The sequence below is a fragment of the Capra hircus genome, chromosome 7 (genome assembly GCF_001704415.2).
Source record: "Capra hircus breed San Clemente chromosome 7, ASM170441v1, whole genome shotgun sequence".
NCBI classification, from domain to species: Eukaryota; Metazoa; Chordata; class Mammalia; order Artiodactyla; family Bovidae; genus Capra; species Capra hircus.
This window is the reverse complement of record NC_030814.1, coordinates 30,453,951-30,471,353: the sequence shown is the minus strand read 5'-3', so window position 1 is coordinate 30,471,353 and position 17,403 is coordinate 30,453,951. Positions and strand designations below refer to the sequence as shown.

Below are 17,403 nucleotides of genomic sequence, written 5' to 3'. Positions count from 1 at the left end.
GGAAAGTGAAAGGCCCCTTGGCTGTCTCCTCCAGCGCCCCTGGGAAGCCACTAAGTTATCTTAATTACCATTCCTCCTGGGTCTCTGCCAAGAAGCAGGGGAGACCGACAGTCAGATCAGTCAAATATTTGCAGTGGTTTCTTTGTTTGCCTCTCGAGCGCTCATGAAAGTTGCGTTTTCATGCCACTTCGGGGTATGACACATGACTCGGAGGCACAGCCCTCACATTTCATGCCAGCGTGGGTTGTTTTTCAAAGGCCAAGGAGGAAAAAAGAACTTTAGTGGCGGGGGGCAGGGGGTGGTTATTTCAGGTTATAGCACTGTCACCCTCTAGGTGACCTTACTGCCAGATCAAGAGAGACCAGTTGCCTTGGGAGACAGGCTTGCTCCTGCAGGCAGCTTGTGCACTCCCACAGTCCCCAGTGGGACTGGGCCACGTGCTTTCTAATCCTCTTCCAGGGCGTCTGCAGATCTATCAGATAGGACGTGCTAGGAAGCAACCTTCTTAGTCCTTCGAGCACAGCACGGTTTTCCGAGCAGCCCTGGATCCAGGATTGATCATGATGGAGTTCTGTAACTGAGGAGGCACATGCCGCTGGTACAAAGCCTGAGTTCTCAGTCCCCAGCACTGAGGCATGAGACAGCAACTCTGGCCAGCGCCTGAGTCCTTGGCCTCCTTCTGGTATCAGCCAGGCTGCCAAGCAAGCTGGCCAGACTGCCGTCTAGGATTCCTAGAGAGCAGAGGCTCTCCAGAACCAGATGGCCTCTGCACAAACCAGCTTCTTACTGCGCCCCTGCCCTTCCTGCCATGGAAAGTAGTCTCTGCCCTTGGCTGGCTTGATCCACCTTGTGTTTCTAGCCTCCAGCCCTCCCCGGGTTATAGCAGCCGTGAACGAGGCTGCATGATGCTGCTTGGTACATGTTAACTGAAGAGGAGGGTAACTGTAGATTACACACCAGAGCACTTTTGAGAATGAGAGAAGCAATGGGAGATGGGAACTAGGACACCCCTGGGCAAACAGAGGTAAATAGATAGCCTACACATAATAGGTGGAACTTAGCCAACAAAAGATGCTGCCATTCCTTCCCGGGTGATTCTCTCCTACCGCTCCTGAGAACAGAAAATTTGCTAAAACTTACAGTCTTGCAGAGTGAACCAGGAAGGAAGAGAAGCAAGAAATCTTGAAGGCTATGCTTAAATAATAAAAAAAGCCTCAACATTTCCGTAGCTTTTTTTTTTTCCATGTATGCATTGTATTTTGGCTTCTGTATACACTACAGCATGCTCACCACCCGAGGACTGTTTCCGTTGTTTACCATGCGCATGATCCCTTTCACTGTTTTAGCCTTCCCCAATCCCACTTCCTCTCTTGTAGCCTCTGTTCTCTGCATCCATGGCCTAATTTAACAAGTGTTTACTGCTTGCTCATGTCAGCATCTCCAGCTTCCCTCCAAATGCAAATCTAGGATCCAGGCCACTTCTATCTTATGACTCCATCTTCTTGGGCTTTACGAGAACTCTGGTTCTCTCAGGGGGCAGATAAGTAGGGGGAGCGAGCAAGTAGGAGATAGCACAGAAGAGTCCAGAAGGAGAGTACATCACAACAGCTTATGTTCCTTGATGGGAACGCCGTCACATGTTTGCACATAATGGAAAGGAATGAGACTCTGATATAGACAATGATCAGCCATCTCTGCTGCAGTGGTCACTAAGCAACAGTGTCAAAGGAGAAAGAGAAGGAAGACAAGAAAGCCTGTAGGAAGAAAGCGTGCATTGGACACTATCTCATTCAGAATTGAAAAGGTGAAGTCGTAATGGCCATCTGAAGTCCCCTCTCCAGTCTTGATGATCTCTGTGAACATACAGATTCCTTGGGCCGCAGTGTCCGTCATATGCATGTCCTACACTGTGAGGTGCCTGAGTGAGGCTCGCTGCCTCTAACTCTGCCCATTTATCTCCTACTCAAGAAAGCACACTGGAAGACAAGGGAGGGCAAGTGATTTATTATTAGAGGCAAAATCTTCTAACATTGCAAGTTAGTTTGCTTTCAATGGAATTCATTTACAGATTCAGTATTTTATGTATTTTATATTTAACAAATATTTATTGATCAGACTCAGCTCAAGATGAATTAGATTTAATAATGAATTATCATCGGGATAGCATAAACTTTCAAAGTATACTTACCATATGCAGGGGCTTCCCTGGTGGCTCAGACAGTAAAGAATCTGCCTGCTGTGTGGGAGATCCAGGTTCGATCCTTGGGTCAGGAAGATCTCCTGGAGAAGGGAATGGCAACCCACTCCAATATTCTTGCCTGGAGAATCCCATGGACAGAGGAGCCTGGTGGGTTACAACAGTCCACGGGGTCACAAAGAGTCAAACACAACAGAGCAACTTTCACTTTCACAAAATACAGACTGCTGAGTATTCTAAGCACTTTACATACTTGGACTGATTTAGTCCTTACAGCAGTATTATGCTGTATTATTATTATGTCTTGATATTTTGCCCATTTTAAAGATAAGGAGACCAAGGCACAGAAAATTGAGATGGCTTGTGCAAGCGTCACAGCAGGTAAGTGGCAGAGCGTAGGTTCTAATCAGGCAGTCTAGTTCCAAAGTCCCCACTCTTAACCATTCTACCATGCAGGCGAAATCCCTGCCCTCCTGGAGTTTATGTTTTCTGAGTAGACAGACAATAAGCAGAAAAAACATTATAGTCATTTTCAAGGGTGATAAGTGCTTTGAAGGAAATAAAGCACAACAAAGAGATACAAGACTGGGACACCTCAGACCCACACGTCCCAGTGCCTCAGGGTCACAGATTCTTCTTTAAATGAAAACTGCCCTTCTTGCTTCTGTGGAGAGAACTGAAGAACCAGCCAAGACAGATGTCCCCTCTCTCCTCTGAAAAATGCCTTTCCCAGGGTCATTTGATTGGTTGTTGAACAGCGAGCTCACCGATGGTCCTAAGCCATTCCTGTGCCCCTGGGCTGGGCAGCCAGTTCAGAAAAAGATGACTGATGCCCAAATTAATAATGAGCAATGGTCCCACGCAAGTAATCACCTTCCCCGAACTGTTCCTCGTGGGGGTGATAACTCGAATCCCAGGTGAAGTATATCCTTCTCACTTCGCCACCAAGGAAGCTACACTCATCCCTCTGGCTGACAGCAATTTGTAGACGTGGGTCTGGGTAGCCGGACATTTACGAGGTTGCTAAGGAACAAATGCCTTGGTTACAAGAGGCTCCAAAAGCAGTATCGGTTTGTCATATCCTTTCAGATCATTTATTTTATCCCATAAAGACAGCTGCGACCAATGAACTGTGGGATAGAGGGAAGCTAAATATGAACATTTGTTTCCTGAGAGATGGAGGAAATTTCTACTTCCTATACAACATCCCTCCCCAGGCCCCCAGACGCAAAAACTAAAACCACGTGCTTCTCCTCCACAACTCTTACAACTTACAAGTAAGTTGTTCAGAGTCACAAGGTATTTCATAAAATGGTTATTATGTTTCAGGCACGGCCCTAAGCATTATCTCATGTTCTCCTTGTAACATCCCCAAATGGTGTGGGTTATTATTCCCTAGCATGCAAACCAGGAAGGGGGTTAAAGAATCACCTAACTTCAAACAGTAGCAAACGGCAGAGTCAGAATTCAAACCCAGGTTTATCTGACAGTAAAACCTTTGTCCCTAAGATTATAGACTCTTTTGTTTTCACTGATCATGTTTCAGGTGGGGAAAGTGGCAGTTCTGCTGATGGGGAGGTCCAATTAGTGGATTTCCTAGCATTTCATTCTATGAAGTTTGTGGAAGGGGTTACAGTGATGTCAATAATCTATGAAACCCTTTTCATGGCTTGAAAGTGGTGAGAGAGAGCTCCGTCCCACAGTGGTGATTTTTATCTGCTAAAGACCTACACTTTGAATGTTCTCTGGAAGTCACCATGCACATGACTTTCCTGTGCAATGATTTTGCATGAGTTCAAGATGATTCCTTTTCTACTGGGGTCTTATTGATTTTTTTACTTGTCAACAAGTAAGAGACATGACCACCTTCCTGGCCTTTTCCTTCATCGTCTCTGTCCAGCCCAGGTCAAGCTTTGTCCTTCCTTCCGTAAAAATGGCCCTCCAAAATCTTCCCCTTTTCTCTTTCACTATACCTAATCACGATGTTTGTCACTTCATGCTTGGGTTTCTACAATGGCTTGCTAACTGGTCTTCCTGCTTCTTTTCATTCCCTCCTCTAGGACATCTCATAGGCTGCCTGCAAATGAACCTTAGAACATTCCTCTCATCATGTCAGTCACTGCTTAAGGGTCTTCTGTGGCTCCCACCTGCCCACCCCAGGATTTCACCATTCCCTCGGGCAGGCCCCCTTGGTGCTCTCCCATTCCCCCCACCCATTCCTGGTAGCCTTCACCCTCCACTCTGTCTCCCACTGATTACTTTCCGTTCTGAGCCTGTTTTCCATTGAAACAGAGTTTCATAGTTGATTGCTGGTTGATGGGTGGTCAGGCACGGTAAGGGCCCAGGCATTGCACCTAAACAGGTCTCGATCCAAATTTTGCTTGCCCACTTGGTCACTGGGTGACTTTGGGTATGTTTGCTGGATTTCTCTGAGTCTGTTTTCTTATTTGTAAAATAAGATACAAATAGGAGCTGTCTTACAGGGGTTTTGCAAGAATTGAATTAAATGATGGTGATAATAATGGTGGTCATGATAGCTCACAAGTACTTTGTGTTTGTTTTGATCATGTATCTGTATGATCTTATTGTTCACAACAACCTATTACATAAGCACTGTTACTTTCAGTTTTGAGATGGGAAAACGGAGGCACAGACGGGTGACGCCAGTAAGTTCCAGTTTCCCTCTCAGGTAGTCTGGATCCTCAGCCCTTTCTTAGCACATTATCAACCAGGGAATTCTTATGGAAACCAGTGCCCATGGCATTAATATGTCTCTGGTCTATAATGTGTTAACACCTCTGATATAACTACTCTGATTAACTACTCTCCCACCTTCCCTTAGTAAATAATCAGTCAAGGGTATCTGGTATCTGCTAACATAGGTTAGTAATTCCTTACCTGAAACTCTTGGGGGTGCCAGATGCATTTTGGAATTCAGAATTGGGGGAATTATTTTTAAAAGTTACACTTGGCATATGCTATGTATTATGAACACCCTATTGAGGAGTAGAGCAAAAACTCACCCCTTCCTCCTCTCCCTCTCTGTCACACATACACACTCAAAAGAAAAAAGTCATAAAAGCAGAAAAGAGATTGTGGTCTATAGTCGTTAAACTATTAGCAATAATTATAAGCACAGTGCGTGGTGACTGTTATTATTACAACTTTCAAGACTCTTGTTTTACTTGTAACAAAATGAATTTACAGTAAAATGTACTCAGAAGTGTCTCTCAGTTAACTAGTGGGGCGGGAAGGGAGGATGCTGGTCATGGGAGCAGGTCTGCACCCCAGGTCACACGTAGCACGCTCTCTTCTTTCCCCAGTATGACTTCATGGAGCGCCTGGATGGGAAGGAGAAGTGGAGCGTGGTCGAGTCGCCCAGGGAACGCCGGAGCATACAAACGCTGGTTCAGAACGAAGCCGTGTTTGTCCAGTACCTGGATGTGGGCCTGTGGCACCTGGCCTTCTACAATGATGGCAAAGACAAAGAGATGGTTTCCTTCAACACTGTGGTCTTAGGTAGGTGCGGGATCTCTGAGGTGCTGTGTCATCAAAGAAAGCATGGAAGTGTCTGGCTTCTCTGTTGAAGGCACACCTTCCAAGGTGGTTCTACTGCGTAGGGGGCCAGCCAGCATCCTTAGGGTTCATAGTTTCATCCACTTAAAACTAGCCCTGATTAAAATACTAATGCTACTTAATTCATGAAGAAGCCACTGCAATGAGGAAGTTGGGTCCAACCACCTGGCTTAAGTTCTGGCCACACAGAGTAGGCAAATCATTGGACTTTTGTCAGCCCTGGTTCCCCTGTGGTAAAATAGAACTAAAAAAATCCCACCTCATACTATGAAATTAAATAAAATAAAGTATAAGTTATAAATCACTAAACATATAGTAGGGCCAGTAAATCCTGACCATTCATGCCAGCTCACAGTTTCTCTCAAAAACCAAGGGAAACCCAAACTTAAAAACATTTTTTTAAACCTGAAAAATAAGAAAAGGATATAACCATAGAAGGACAGACTTCCCTGGTGGCACAGTGGTAAAGAATCCACCTGCAGTGCGGGAGACTCAGGAGACGTGGGTTCCATCCCTGGGTTGGGAAGATCCCCTGGAGGAGGGCATGGCAACCTGCTCCAGTACTCTTGCCTGGAGAATCCCATGGACAGAGGAACCTGGTGGGCTGCAGTCCATGGGGTCGCAGAGTTAGACATAACTGAAGCAACTGAGCAATAAGAGGGAAATCATATCTTTGTTCTCAGATTGGTAAATCTCCAAAAGCTTTACTTCAGCACTTGTCATGTGGGGCATATTTTAGCACAATTTTTTAGTAGCTATTGAGGAAAAGCTAAGATTTTTTTCCAAAAGTTCCCCTTATAAGTCAAATAACCCCTAAAAGGGCCATTTGTTTGAGAATATTTCATGAGTTTTCCAAAAGCAAATCCTAAGAATTTTAGCATTCATAGCACCTATAAATATTTTCATTACATTTACTTTGTCATTAGGTTTTAATCATCTACTAATGATGATAACTGATCCTGGGCAGAACCTCTCTGAATCATGGCAGATTGTTAGACCCATTTCACAGATAAATAAACTGAGGTTCAGAAAACTGAGTCCCTCAAGGTCCCAGGATGTGGAAATGATGGAGACAACATAGACTTGCAGGGATTATTCATCACCTTTCTGCAACACCATGTTGTCCCAGCAGCATTCAGTCATGGACCTCACGGTTCTCTAGAAACCTGGAGAAGATGATTGATCTAGGATTAAATCCTGCCTTTTCTTTCCCACATCTGACCAAATGCTCTAAAGCAGTACTTGGCACGCCAGAGCCCGTGGACCAAATCTGGCCCACTGCCTATTTTTATAAATAAAGTTTTATTGGACCACAGCCACATTCATCTGTTGTCACACTGTGGCAGCTATAACAGCAGAGTGGAATGGTAGCAGCGGAGACAGTTTGACCCACAAAGCCTAAATATTTACTGTCGCTTGACAGAAAAAGTTTGCCAAGCACTGTTCTATACTAATGGCATAAACTTTGTATCAGGAAAGTCACTGGAGAAATCTTCCATTAGTTGGGAAAATTTTCCAGGAGCAGATTATGTACCAGTGAGGAAAAAAATCTAAAAGGATTAAAACCAGATCACCAAAGAAAGAGACTGGCAACACATTTGGACCTAGTTTGAGATGTTAAGATAAAAAAACAATCTTTTGCATAAGAATATGATGAGAAATGTGGAGAAGGCAATGGCACTCCACTCCAGTACTCCTGCCTGGAAAATCCCATGGACGGAGGAGCCTGGTGGGCTGCAGTCTTTGGGGTCGCTAAGAGTTGGACATGACTGAGCAATTTCACTTTCACTTTTCACCTTCATGCATTGGAGAAAGAAATGGCAACCCACTCCAGTGTTCTTGCCTGGAGAGTCCTAGGGACAGGGGAGCCTGGTGGGCTGCCATCTATGGGGTCACACAGAGTCAGACACAACTGAAGCAACTTAGCAGCAGCAGCATGATGTTCAGAAATGATATCCTTTCGGTTCCCTGTGTGGGTTTAAAAAAAAATTTTTTTTGTAAATCATGTTTTTAAAATATTTCTATTGGAATACTGTTGATTTACAATGTTATGTTAGTTTCAGGTATACAGCAAGGTGAATTAGTTATACGTATACATATATCCACTCTTTTTAGATTCTTTTCCTATAATGACCATTACAGAATATCGAGTAGCATTCCTTGTGCTCTACAGTAGGTCTTTATTATCTGTTTTATGTATAGTAGTCTGTACATGTCAATCCCAATCTTCAAATTTATCCCTCCCCCACTTACCCCCTGATAACCACGAATTTATTTTCTACATCTGTAACTCTTTTTCTGTTTTGTAAATAAGTTCATTTGCGCCATTCTTTAGATCCCACATGCAAGCAATGCCATATGTCTGTCTTTGTCTGTCTGGCTTACCTCACTCAGTGCGACAATCTCTAGATCCATCCATTTGCTTTGTGTTTAAAACTCAAAGGCTTCATACACACACCTCACACACAGTAGCTGGCTTAGCTGGAGTCTACAAAGACCCAGTGGAATGGATAATAGCAAAAGCAGTAACAGCAGCACCTCTATAGAGAGTTGTCCATGTTCCAAGTCCCCTGGACTTGTCCCTTTTGGGGACCAGATCAGTCAACCCATAGAGTAGTTATAAGAAATAAGGATTACCAATATTTTGTTTTCCAGTTGAGGAAGCCCAGGCTCAGAGAAGTTAACTAAGGTCTCACATAGCTAGTAAGAAGTGGAGTCAGAATCAGCTCTCCAGAGCCTGTGTTCTTAACCACTGAATTGCTTTGGATTGTAGCCAGCTAAAACCCTCTTCCCTTCCATGCAGTAAGTTGTCTGGGGGCCGTGTTATCTAATAATGGCTTCTGCCCTCCATCACCTTTATCCACATGGACACAGATGGCGGTGGTGAGATGCCCTTCCCCCTGAGCCATTACCCCACTTCTCTGTCAGAGCTGGGAATAGCAGTTCTACCCGGAGGATTTCTCTTGTCTGGACATAGCTCAAAGAGAAAGTCAAAGGTAATTGGCCTAATAGTCGGGCAGACATCTTGATAGAGCAATGATAGTAATTGGCCTGAAATGTAGGGAAAAGAACAGTGTTTTATTTGGTTCAGAGATTCTCCCACACATATCTATTATCGGACCATTCACCATCAAGAGCAGCCTGGAGCGCCGAAAGCCCCTGTGATATGAAACAGAAGGAAGGACGTTAGACGGGTGTCAACCAGCCATCACGCTAAATATACCTTTGACTCAGGGAAGTCTTCCGATGTGTTTTGGAGAGAAGCAGCCTGCTTTCAGAAATGAGTTTCATCTCAGGGGACTATAGAGTGGCATTCTTGAAGTGTGGTGCACATTTCAGGGAGGCTGGCCTCTGCATGAGTAAAAATCCCATTTCCTGGTCTAACTTTCATCGCCCGCCTTGTTTCCTCAAGAAACCTTCAACCAGGATGACAAAAAGGAAAACTGAAAAGATTTCAAGAGTAATATTTAAATTGAGTGTTGAAAAAAGGTGATTGAGGGAAGTAGGTTCCTTCAATATTTCGGCAGTATCACATAATTGTTGCTTTCCTCAAAAACTGTAGAAATGCTTCCAAGATAAGACCTGGGGGAAATTGAATGAAAAGTACCCCTCTTTGCAGTTTTTGCTTATTCTGGATTCTTCTATCCTCTGAGATGTGTGTGCATACACACACATGTATATACACAAACACTTTAGTCACTCTTTACCTAGGATCTACTATGTGCCAAACATTGAAAATACCTCAGTAAACAGTTCAAATCTGGTCTCTTCCTCATAGAGCTTGATGAGAGGAGACAGATAGGTAAAGGGGCAATTATACGAGCTAGGGGAGGATAATGGAAAGGATACAAAACCCAGGTTGAGGAAAGTAGATTTTGTTGTTTAGTCGCTGAGTCATGTCCAACTCTTTGTGATCCCATGGACTGTAACCCTCCAGGCTCCTCTGTCCATTGAATTCTTCAGGCAGGAATACTAGAATGGGTAGCCCCCCTTCTCCGGGGGATCTTCCAGACCCAGGGACTGAACCTGCATCTCCTGCATAGACAGGTGGATTCATTACAGCTGAGCCACCAGGGAAGCCCAGAGAAGGAAGACACCTAGAAGCTAAATGTTTTCTAAACTGAGACTTAAAGATAAATACCTCAACTACAGAGCAAGGAGTTTGTGCAAAATCCTTGGTCCTTTTCCTTGGGACTGTAATGGTTAAGAGCTTCCTATCTTAGCTGCTCTGACGATGCTCGGTTGGAGAACAGGGAGCTTTGGCCTCAACCATGTCAGTTTCCACCAAACCATTCCCAGACGCAGATGCTCAGTGAGAATCAAGCTCCACTTCGCTGTTGGGGTGACTTCTGAAAATGCAAGCTGGATGATGTCATTTATATTTTGAAAACTTTTCATTTGTTCCCATTGGTCTCAGAATAAAATCCAACTCATCCACAGGCCTCCAGGGCCCTGGAGGATCTAGGTTTCTCCAGCTTCACCTTATGTCACTCTCTTCCTTCTTTCTACCCTCCAGCCACATGGAATTCACCTGTGCTCTTTTCCACCACAGGGCCTTTGCGTATCTTCCTCCTGTCTGGAATACTTTTGTCTTGCTCCTCACTTGGCTTTTCCAGTTCCCCCTTGTATGTCACCTGCATGGAATAGTGAGGCCCTCCTTGGCCATCCTCTCTAAGTAGCTTCCTCCTTATTCCCTTTCACAGTATCCCATTCTTTTCAAAGCACATATCATGATTTGTGCGGGGCGGGGCAGGGGAGAGGGGTTGCACCATGCTGCACAGCATGTGGCGTCTTAGTTCCCTGACCAGGGTCAAATCCGTGTCCCTGTATTGGGAGTGCATAGTCTTAATCACCAGACGGCCTGAAAGTCCACGTACCACGATTTTTACTGTATTTGATGGTTTTTTTTTAACCTGTATTCTCTATGACAGTGGAAGTTCTGTGAGGACAGGGACTATGTCTTTCCTAGTCACCACTGTATTCAACAGTGCCTCATAGGGTGCCTTGTATCATTCTCCAGGCAAGAATACTGGAGTGGGTAGCCATTCCCTTCTCCAAGGGATCTTTCTGACCCAGGGCTCAAACTTGGGTCTCCCACATTGCAGGAAAATTCTTTACCATCTGAGCCACCAGGGAAACCCCATTAATATATATAACAGATGCTCAATGAATAAAGTAAACCCCCCTTTCAAGGACCGTGGCAGGTCTGAGATCTCACCCTAATTATAAGCTAACACATTATTAATCAGCCACAGCCTCATCAATGTTATCAGAAGAGGAGGTGCTCCTGGGTAAGAGAAAATAGGCTTTATTCCTCAGAGCAATGTAATATCGAGAATACCAGCCTGTGTGCAAGTTTCCCAAACACCAGTTTCCACAGGGCCACACAGACGGGGCCAGGTGACACCTGCACGGGCAGTAGGTTACATTATGTGCAGCTCTTCGTTTACTGTACCCCAGGCTCCCAATGGGCAGTGAGCCTGCTCGTGCTTTTCTCCAGAGGGAGACATTCTCTTTATTCTACTGGACAGTAACTAAACCTGGCCTTTGCCCTGAAGACAGATGCTATATCTCCTAAGGCTGTTCACTGTACAGACAGCCTTTCAAAAGATAGTCCAGAGCTAAGGCAGTCGGTGCCTCTCCTCATAAAACATTCAGAGACACATGAGACCCATGGCAAGTTACCTCCTACCATCATGTGAAATTGCTGGCTTTTGACCTGCCGAAGCAGCTACCTCGTGTGAGTCAACCTAATGCTTTTTGAATGAAAGAAGGAAAGAGACAATGAGTAGACGAAACGTGAAACAAATTGATAGCCACTTGGATGCTTCTCAGCCCACCTTTATAGAGCCAACTTCAAGGATTTGATTCTGCCGTGATAACTGTTGGACTCTAAAGAAATTGGCTTGGGAATTCCCTGGAGGCCCAGTGGTTAGGACTCTGCACTTTCACTGCTGAGGGCATGGGTTCGCTCCCTGGTCCGGGGACTAAGATCCACAAGCCATGCAGCACAGCCAAAAACAAAAGAAGAAGGAAAGAGATTGGCTTGATACTGATTTTGGAAAACACAGATAGACAGCTTGAATTCTCCTACTGCCAGAAACCAACCACAGCCTGATTCTAGAAGATGAGAGCTGAGAAGTGAAACTATAGAAAGAAAGCATGGTTTGGTTTTTTAGTCCAGAGTGGAAATAAATGGGAAATTCAGTGTAAAGGAAGGCCTTACCATTCCATTAGGGACAATTAGACTTCACAGTCTCATGCACATCACTAAGCCAATGTCCCTAGCTCTCCACGGACTGTGTCATGTCATCTTTGGGGCACGGTGGCTTTTCATCATCTTAGTAATTTAGAACCTGAAAGTCTAATGTGTTTATTTGAATGTAAGGCAAAATGAGGATAATAATAATCATAATTTTAAAAGAATACATCTACTTCTGTGCAGACCCAAATCAACATGAAAAAGTTCCAAAATGATCCCTTTGAAGGCATTTCTTGAGAGTACACATAGCAAAGTAAATCATGAAATAAGATGGCTATACAGGTGAGAACAAGGGTGAACTAATTGATTTTCACAAGAAAAAAAAGTTCTGCAAAAAGCTAGGCATAAAAGGACTTTTGTACCACCCCAAACCTCCTACTTAATGAATCCCCAAATCATGCCAAAATTGATCAGTCTTAGGTATTTAGACTTTCTTTCTTTAATGCAGGGGATTTTTTTACTCTGCAAACCTGAGATCAGGAGCCACCTCTGTCATTTGGAGAATCATTCTCTATGCTTGAGGCTAAAAGCTGATATCTCACATCTCAAACCAAATCTCATATTGATAGGGTGATGTTGGGGACAGGCTGAGGCTTACGGTATTTAAAAACTTGCCAGCATAGAACATTGCAATTTTTAAATTCAGATAAGTAATTTCTTTTGAAAAAGCAAAAATTGTCATAGTGCTATACTCAAATTCCTGCCTGGGCTGATCCCGTGGAGAGCAGTGGTTACATCCATGCATTGTCCAAGTTGCCCTAGTCCCCACCCATCGCTGTTTTCCTACTTCACCCACTTCTCCTTACCAGTCCCCAGTAGGCATCTGAGGTAACTGTCACTGCTCCTGAAATACAGTAGGTGGTTGGCTACTAAACTGCTTCACCAGCAGGCAGAGGAAAAAGTAATTGTTCACATTCTCTCTTTTTCAGATTCAGTGCAGGACTGTCCACGTAACTGCCACGGGAATGGCGAATGTGTGTCCGGGCTGTGTCACTGCTTCCCAGGGTTTCTAGGAGCAGACTGCGCTAAAGGTATTTACCATCACTTCCCTGCTATGATTGGAAAATGGAAAAGAGTCTTCTCAATGGGGCTGGGAGAGGGAGCACCAAGGTTGCCTCCCCAGCAAATTCCACTGGGATATCTTGTAAGCCTGTGCAAGCTATGCGTCCTAACACTTTGGCAAAGAGGAGACTTTGATATATGACAATTGGCCAATATACCTATAAGAGCGGGGCAGTTATCCTTGGCATTGAGGTGTGCTGAGAAGAAAGATTTGCTAAAAATGAGATGGTTAGATTTCCTGTAAAAGCAGAAGTGAATTACCATCACTCCTTTCTTATAATCATTAACTTCTGTGTAATGGAAGATTAAGCATCTCAGGGTTAGTAAATTTCATTCATTCTGGCCAGCTACGCTCTTAATCTAGGAAGTGCTATTTATCTTTGTGGAATCGGTTTTAAATTGTATTATTAATTTATCTATACTGCTTTGCACAGAATGACGGGGGCCCTGGGATTCTTGGGGGAAAGGTAATAGAAGAAAGAAAATGACTTTCACAAAAACAGGGGACTTAGTGGCTCGTATCTAGCTAGCAGGAGACCTTGAGTTTGACCTTCAAGTGATGCTATCACAGGCAAGTGCAATGGAGAGCTGAGCTTCTAACACTTTTTAGACATGGTACATGCATGCATGCACACACACACACACACAAGTATTTGTTCATGATAAATACAGGTATAAAATTAAAATGAGACTTTCATAAAACAACACTTCATGTTTCTTTTCTATTCTGTCCTATTTCACTTTTAAAAAATGAAATACACTGACTCCCCACCCACCAGTGAGTGGGTCTGAAAAACAGCAGTAGAGAGCTTCTAAGCCTTTGTTTAGGAGTCAGGCCTTCCTGGGTTCCAGCCCCATTCAAGATCTCTGTGGCCTTTAGCAAGTGACCTAACATTTCTGAATCTTGGTTTCTTCCTCTGGAAAACTAGGGAGTTTCTTCCTGAATTCATTGTGAGGATGGAATGAGAGAATATACCCCCAAGCTCTTAGCAGAACACTTTGGGAGCCCTTGGAGGGTTTAGTTTTACCATCTTTTATTTACACGACATAGTATATTTATTTAGGTATCTGTATACTATTTTCATCCCTTTATGTGCTCTTCTTCAAAAGACCATGCTGCCTTGACATTCTGAGAGAGAGGCAATCATTAATAAAGCCACTCTGTAAATGCTAAATAGTACCACCCTCACCACAATGGCTTGGGAAAATTGTATGGTATTTCACATATTCACAGTATTTCAAAGATTTGCAGTTCCCATATCCTTCCAAATGCTGATTGATAAGTGAACAGGACTGTGGTTTGGTTGCACCTATGTGAGACTCATTGCTAAATGACACCACCTACATTCGTATCCTTAACCACAAGATCATGTCAAAAGTTTGGTAAATCTGTCAGATGCAAAAGAAAAGACAGCAGGGATCCACCGGACCAGACCATTCTCTCAGCCGCTTTTCTCCTTACCACACTATGCCCAAGGGCATGTGGACACATCCCCCAAGTAGACAGCGGAGCCTGGCGCTCCTTGGCTCCAGTTCTGATGGGCTTTGATGGAGGCAGGTAGATGACACCTGCCTCACGGTGCTGAACACTTTTCCTGAGCAAAGGCTTTAAAGTAGGGAAAACCTCAATAGCGTCTGAATGGCTTTTCTTGCATAATCTAATTTTCCTAGGAGTGAAGGCATTAATGAGAGAAAGGACGGAATAGTCCTTTTCTGTATGGCTGCAAACAGGCTGAACACTCTGCTGCATGGCCTGCGAGCTGTAAATGTATATTAACACTGACACACTTCGATGTATTATTAATCCTAAAACCGTGTGTGCTCCGGCTGCACATCCAGGGACCGGCCTTTCAGCCCTAAGTACCCCAGCCATTTAAGAACTCTTCGCTCTCCATCCATTTGCAGATGAGCGCCCATTCTGCATTATGGATCTGTAATGGGGTGTGCATTTAGCTGCTTAAAAGGCCTCTCGGTGTGTGTTTTACATCCACCACCTGTACTGCGGGCCGGGCTGCACGCTCTGACTGTGCATTAGTCGGGGTATATAATTGATCCTTGCGAAACAAATATCGAGTGGCTGTTAAGAGTAGTTCCTCTGGCATACTCAGAAGCCGTTCCTGAAATCGGCCTCTGAACTTGTATATTTTATTTCAGCTGTTGATGCCTACAGTGGGCAAAATTGAAGTGTTTAGAGACGAAAATTGCCTTCTCTTTGTTTCCTCACTTATTCTTGGGTAAGTTGGCTTAAGAATGTTAGGAGTAAGCTTTTGCCTCTTGGCCCTGAAGACATTACTTCCTTAGTATTTTCTGAAATGGCCACAATTTAGCTATTTCATTAACAAGGACAGTGTTTAGAAACACCCTAATCCCTCATTTCTCACACTTTGCTCTTTCATGTACCACCTTCATGGTTTTTGTCAAATTCATGGGGCATCAGAATTTTTATTTCCTTAACATATTTCTTTAAGTCTACCCATTAGGTTTACATAGGTGAACTTCTTTTAAAAGGAACCATGTCAAAATGAAAAGTTAGAAAAGAACCCTGGAATCTGTTGCAATAAATAGGAAAGGTTAGTGCTGCCTTTGGGCTTCCCTGGTGGCTCAGACAGCAAAGAATGTGCCTGCAGTGCAGGAGACCCACGTTTGATTCCTGGATCAGGAAGATCCCCTGAAGATCTCCACTCCAGTACTCTTGCCTGGAGAATTCCATGGACAGGGAAGCCTGGCGAGCTACCGACCATAGGGTCGACATGAGTGAGTGACTAACACTAACTAACAACTAGTGCTGCCTTTAAATCTATTGAGAAAGAAATATTTTCTTTTTTTTAATTTTGTTGACGTATAATTGATTTCCAGTATTGTATTAGTTTCGGGTATACAGCAGGGTGGTTCAGGTATACACATATCTATTTTTGTTCAGATTCTTTTCCATTCTAGTTTGTCACAGGATATCGACTGTAGTTCCTGCGCTGCACAGTCGGGCCCTGTAGTCCATCCATCCTGTGCATGATAGTTTGCCCCTGCTGATGCCACACTCCCACTCCACCCCTTCCCCTCCTCCCACTTGGCAACCGCAAGCCTGTTCTTTCTGTCTATGAGTCTCTTTCTGTTTTGTAGATACGCTCATTTGTGTCACGTTTTAGATTCCAGATGTAAGTGATATCGTATGGTATTTGTCTTTCTTATAATCTCTTCACACAGCTCATCAGTATTGCTGCAGACGGCATTATTTCATTCTTTGTATGGCTGAGTGATACCCCATTGTGTGTAGGTACCGCGTCTTTGTTCATTCATCTCCTGATGGACAGGTTGTCTCCATGTCTTGGCTGTTGTATATAGTACTGCTGTGAGCATAGAGGTGCAGGTATCTTTTCAAATTAGAGTTTTGTCCAGGTATATCCCCAGGAGTGGGATTGCTGGATCATATAGCAACTTTATTTCTAGTTTTCTGAGGAACCTCTGTACTCTTTTCCATAGTGGTTGTACCAATTTATACTCGCATGAACAGTGTAGGAGAGTCCCCTTTAATCCACACCTTCCCCAGCGTTTGTTGTTTGTGGAGGCTACAGTGTAGCCTTTTCAAAGATGGCCATTCTGACTGGTGTGAGGTGGTACCTCATTGTAGTTTTGTTTTGCATTCAAGTAAGAAATCTTTTCCCTGCTCTGAGCAATCAAGACAAGTCAGCTTCTCACACATTCATTTCATACCAGTGATCCCCAAATTCGATCCTACTGTATAGCATGTGGAGGCCAGCCTGGCTTCTAGAGAAATTCAAGCCTTGAACATCTCAAGTCCTAAGTTTAGGGTCCTGAAAATAACACAGTTCACTACCTACACAATAGGTAGGTAATAAAGTGAGAAACTTGGTAAAAATAGGCACGCAGGTTCGACTCTACCAGCTTCAAGTGGGTAAGCTTAATGATTAGTGCTTGATTTACTTGTGGTCTGTTAAGCCTCCATTTCAGATAGTTTCTTTTTTTATATAACCACCAATAGTTATTAAGTATTAAAGATGTACCAGGCTTTGTATAAAGTACTTAATGCATACAGTCTTATCCATTCTCATATCAGCAATGTGAGATAAATCCTATTCTAACCACCCTCCCCAATATCTTAAGCTTTTTTTATTAATATTAAAATCATTTTTGTCTTGCAGACAGGTTGCAAAAATAGTACACAGAGTTCCCAGGGTTCATTCAGCTTCCCCTGATGTCAACGTTTTAAATTACCGAAGTTCAGTTGGTGAAACCAGAAAATTAACATGGATCGATGCTATTGACTAAGTTACAGACTTGTTTCTAATTT

The 17,403-nt window shown here is 43.7% G+C and overlaps 1 protein-coding gene across 6 annotated transcripts in view; it reads left to right on the top strand.

The window, feature by feature from the left end:
* The window catches only part of LOC108633191 (teneurin-2), a 755,039-nt gene that overhangs the window by 547,073 nt on the left and 190,563 nt on the right, over nucleotides 1-17,403 (top strand). For all 6 annotated transcript variants that reach the window (XM_018050074.1, XM_018050073.1, XM_018050072.1 and 3 more), the window contains 2 exons: nucleotides 5,521-5,716; nucleotides 12,965-13,066. In XM_018050074.1, coding sequence (XP_017905563.1) covers nucleotides 5,521-5,716; nucleotides 12,965-13,066 — 298 coding nt within the window. The remainder of the gene's footprint in view (nucleotides 1-5,520; nucleotides 5,717-12,964; nucleotides 13,067-17,403) is intronic.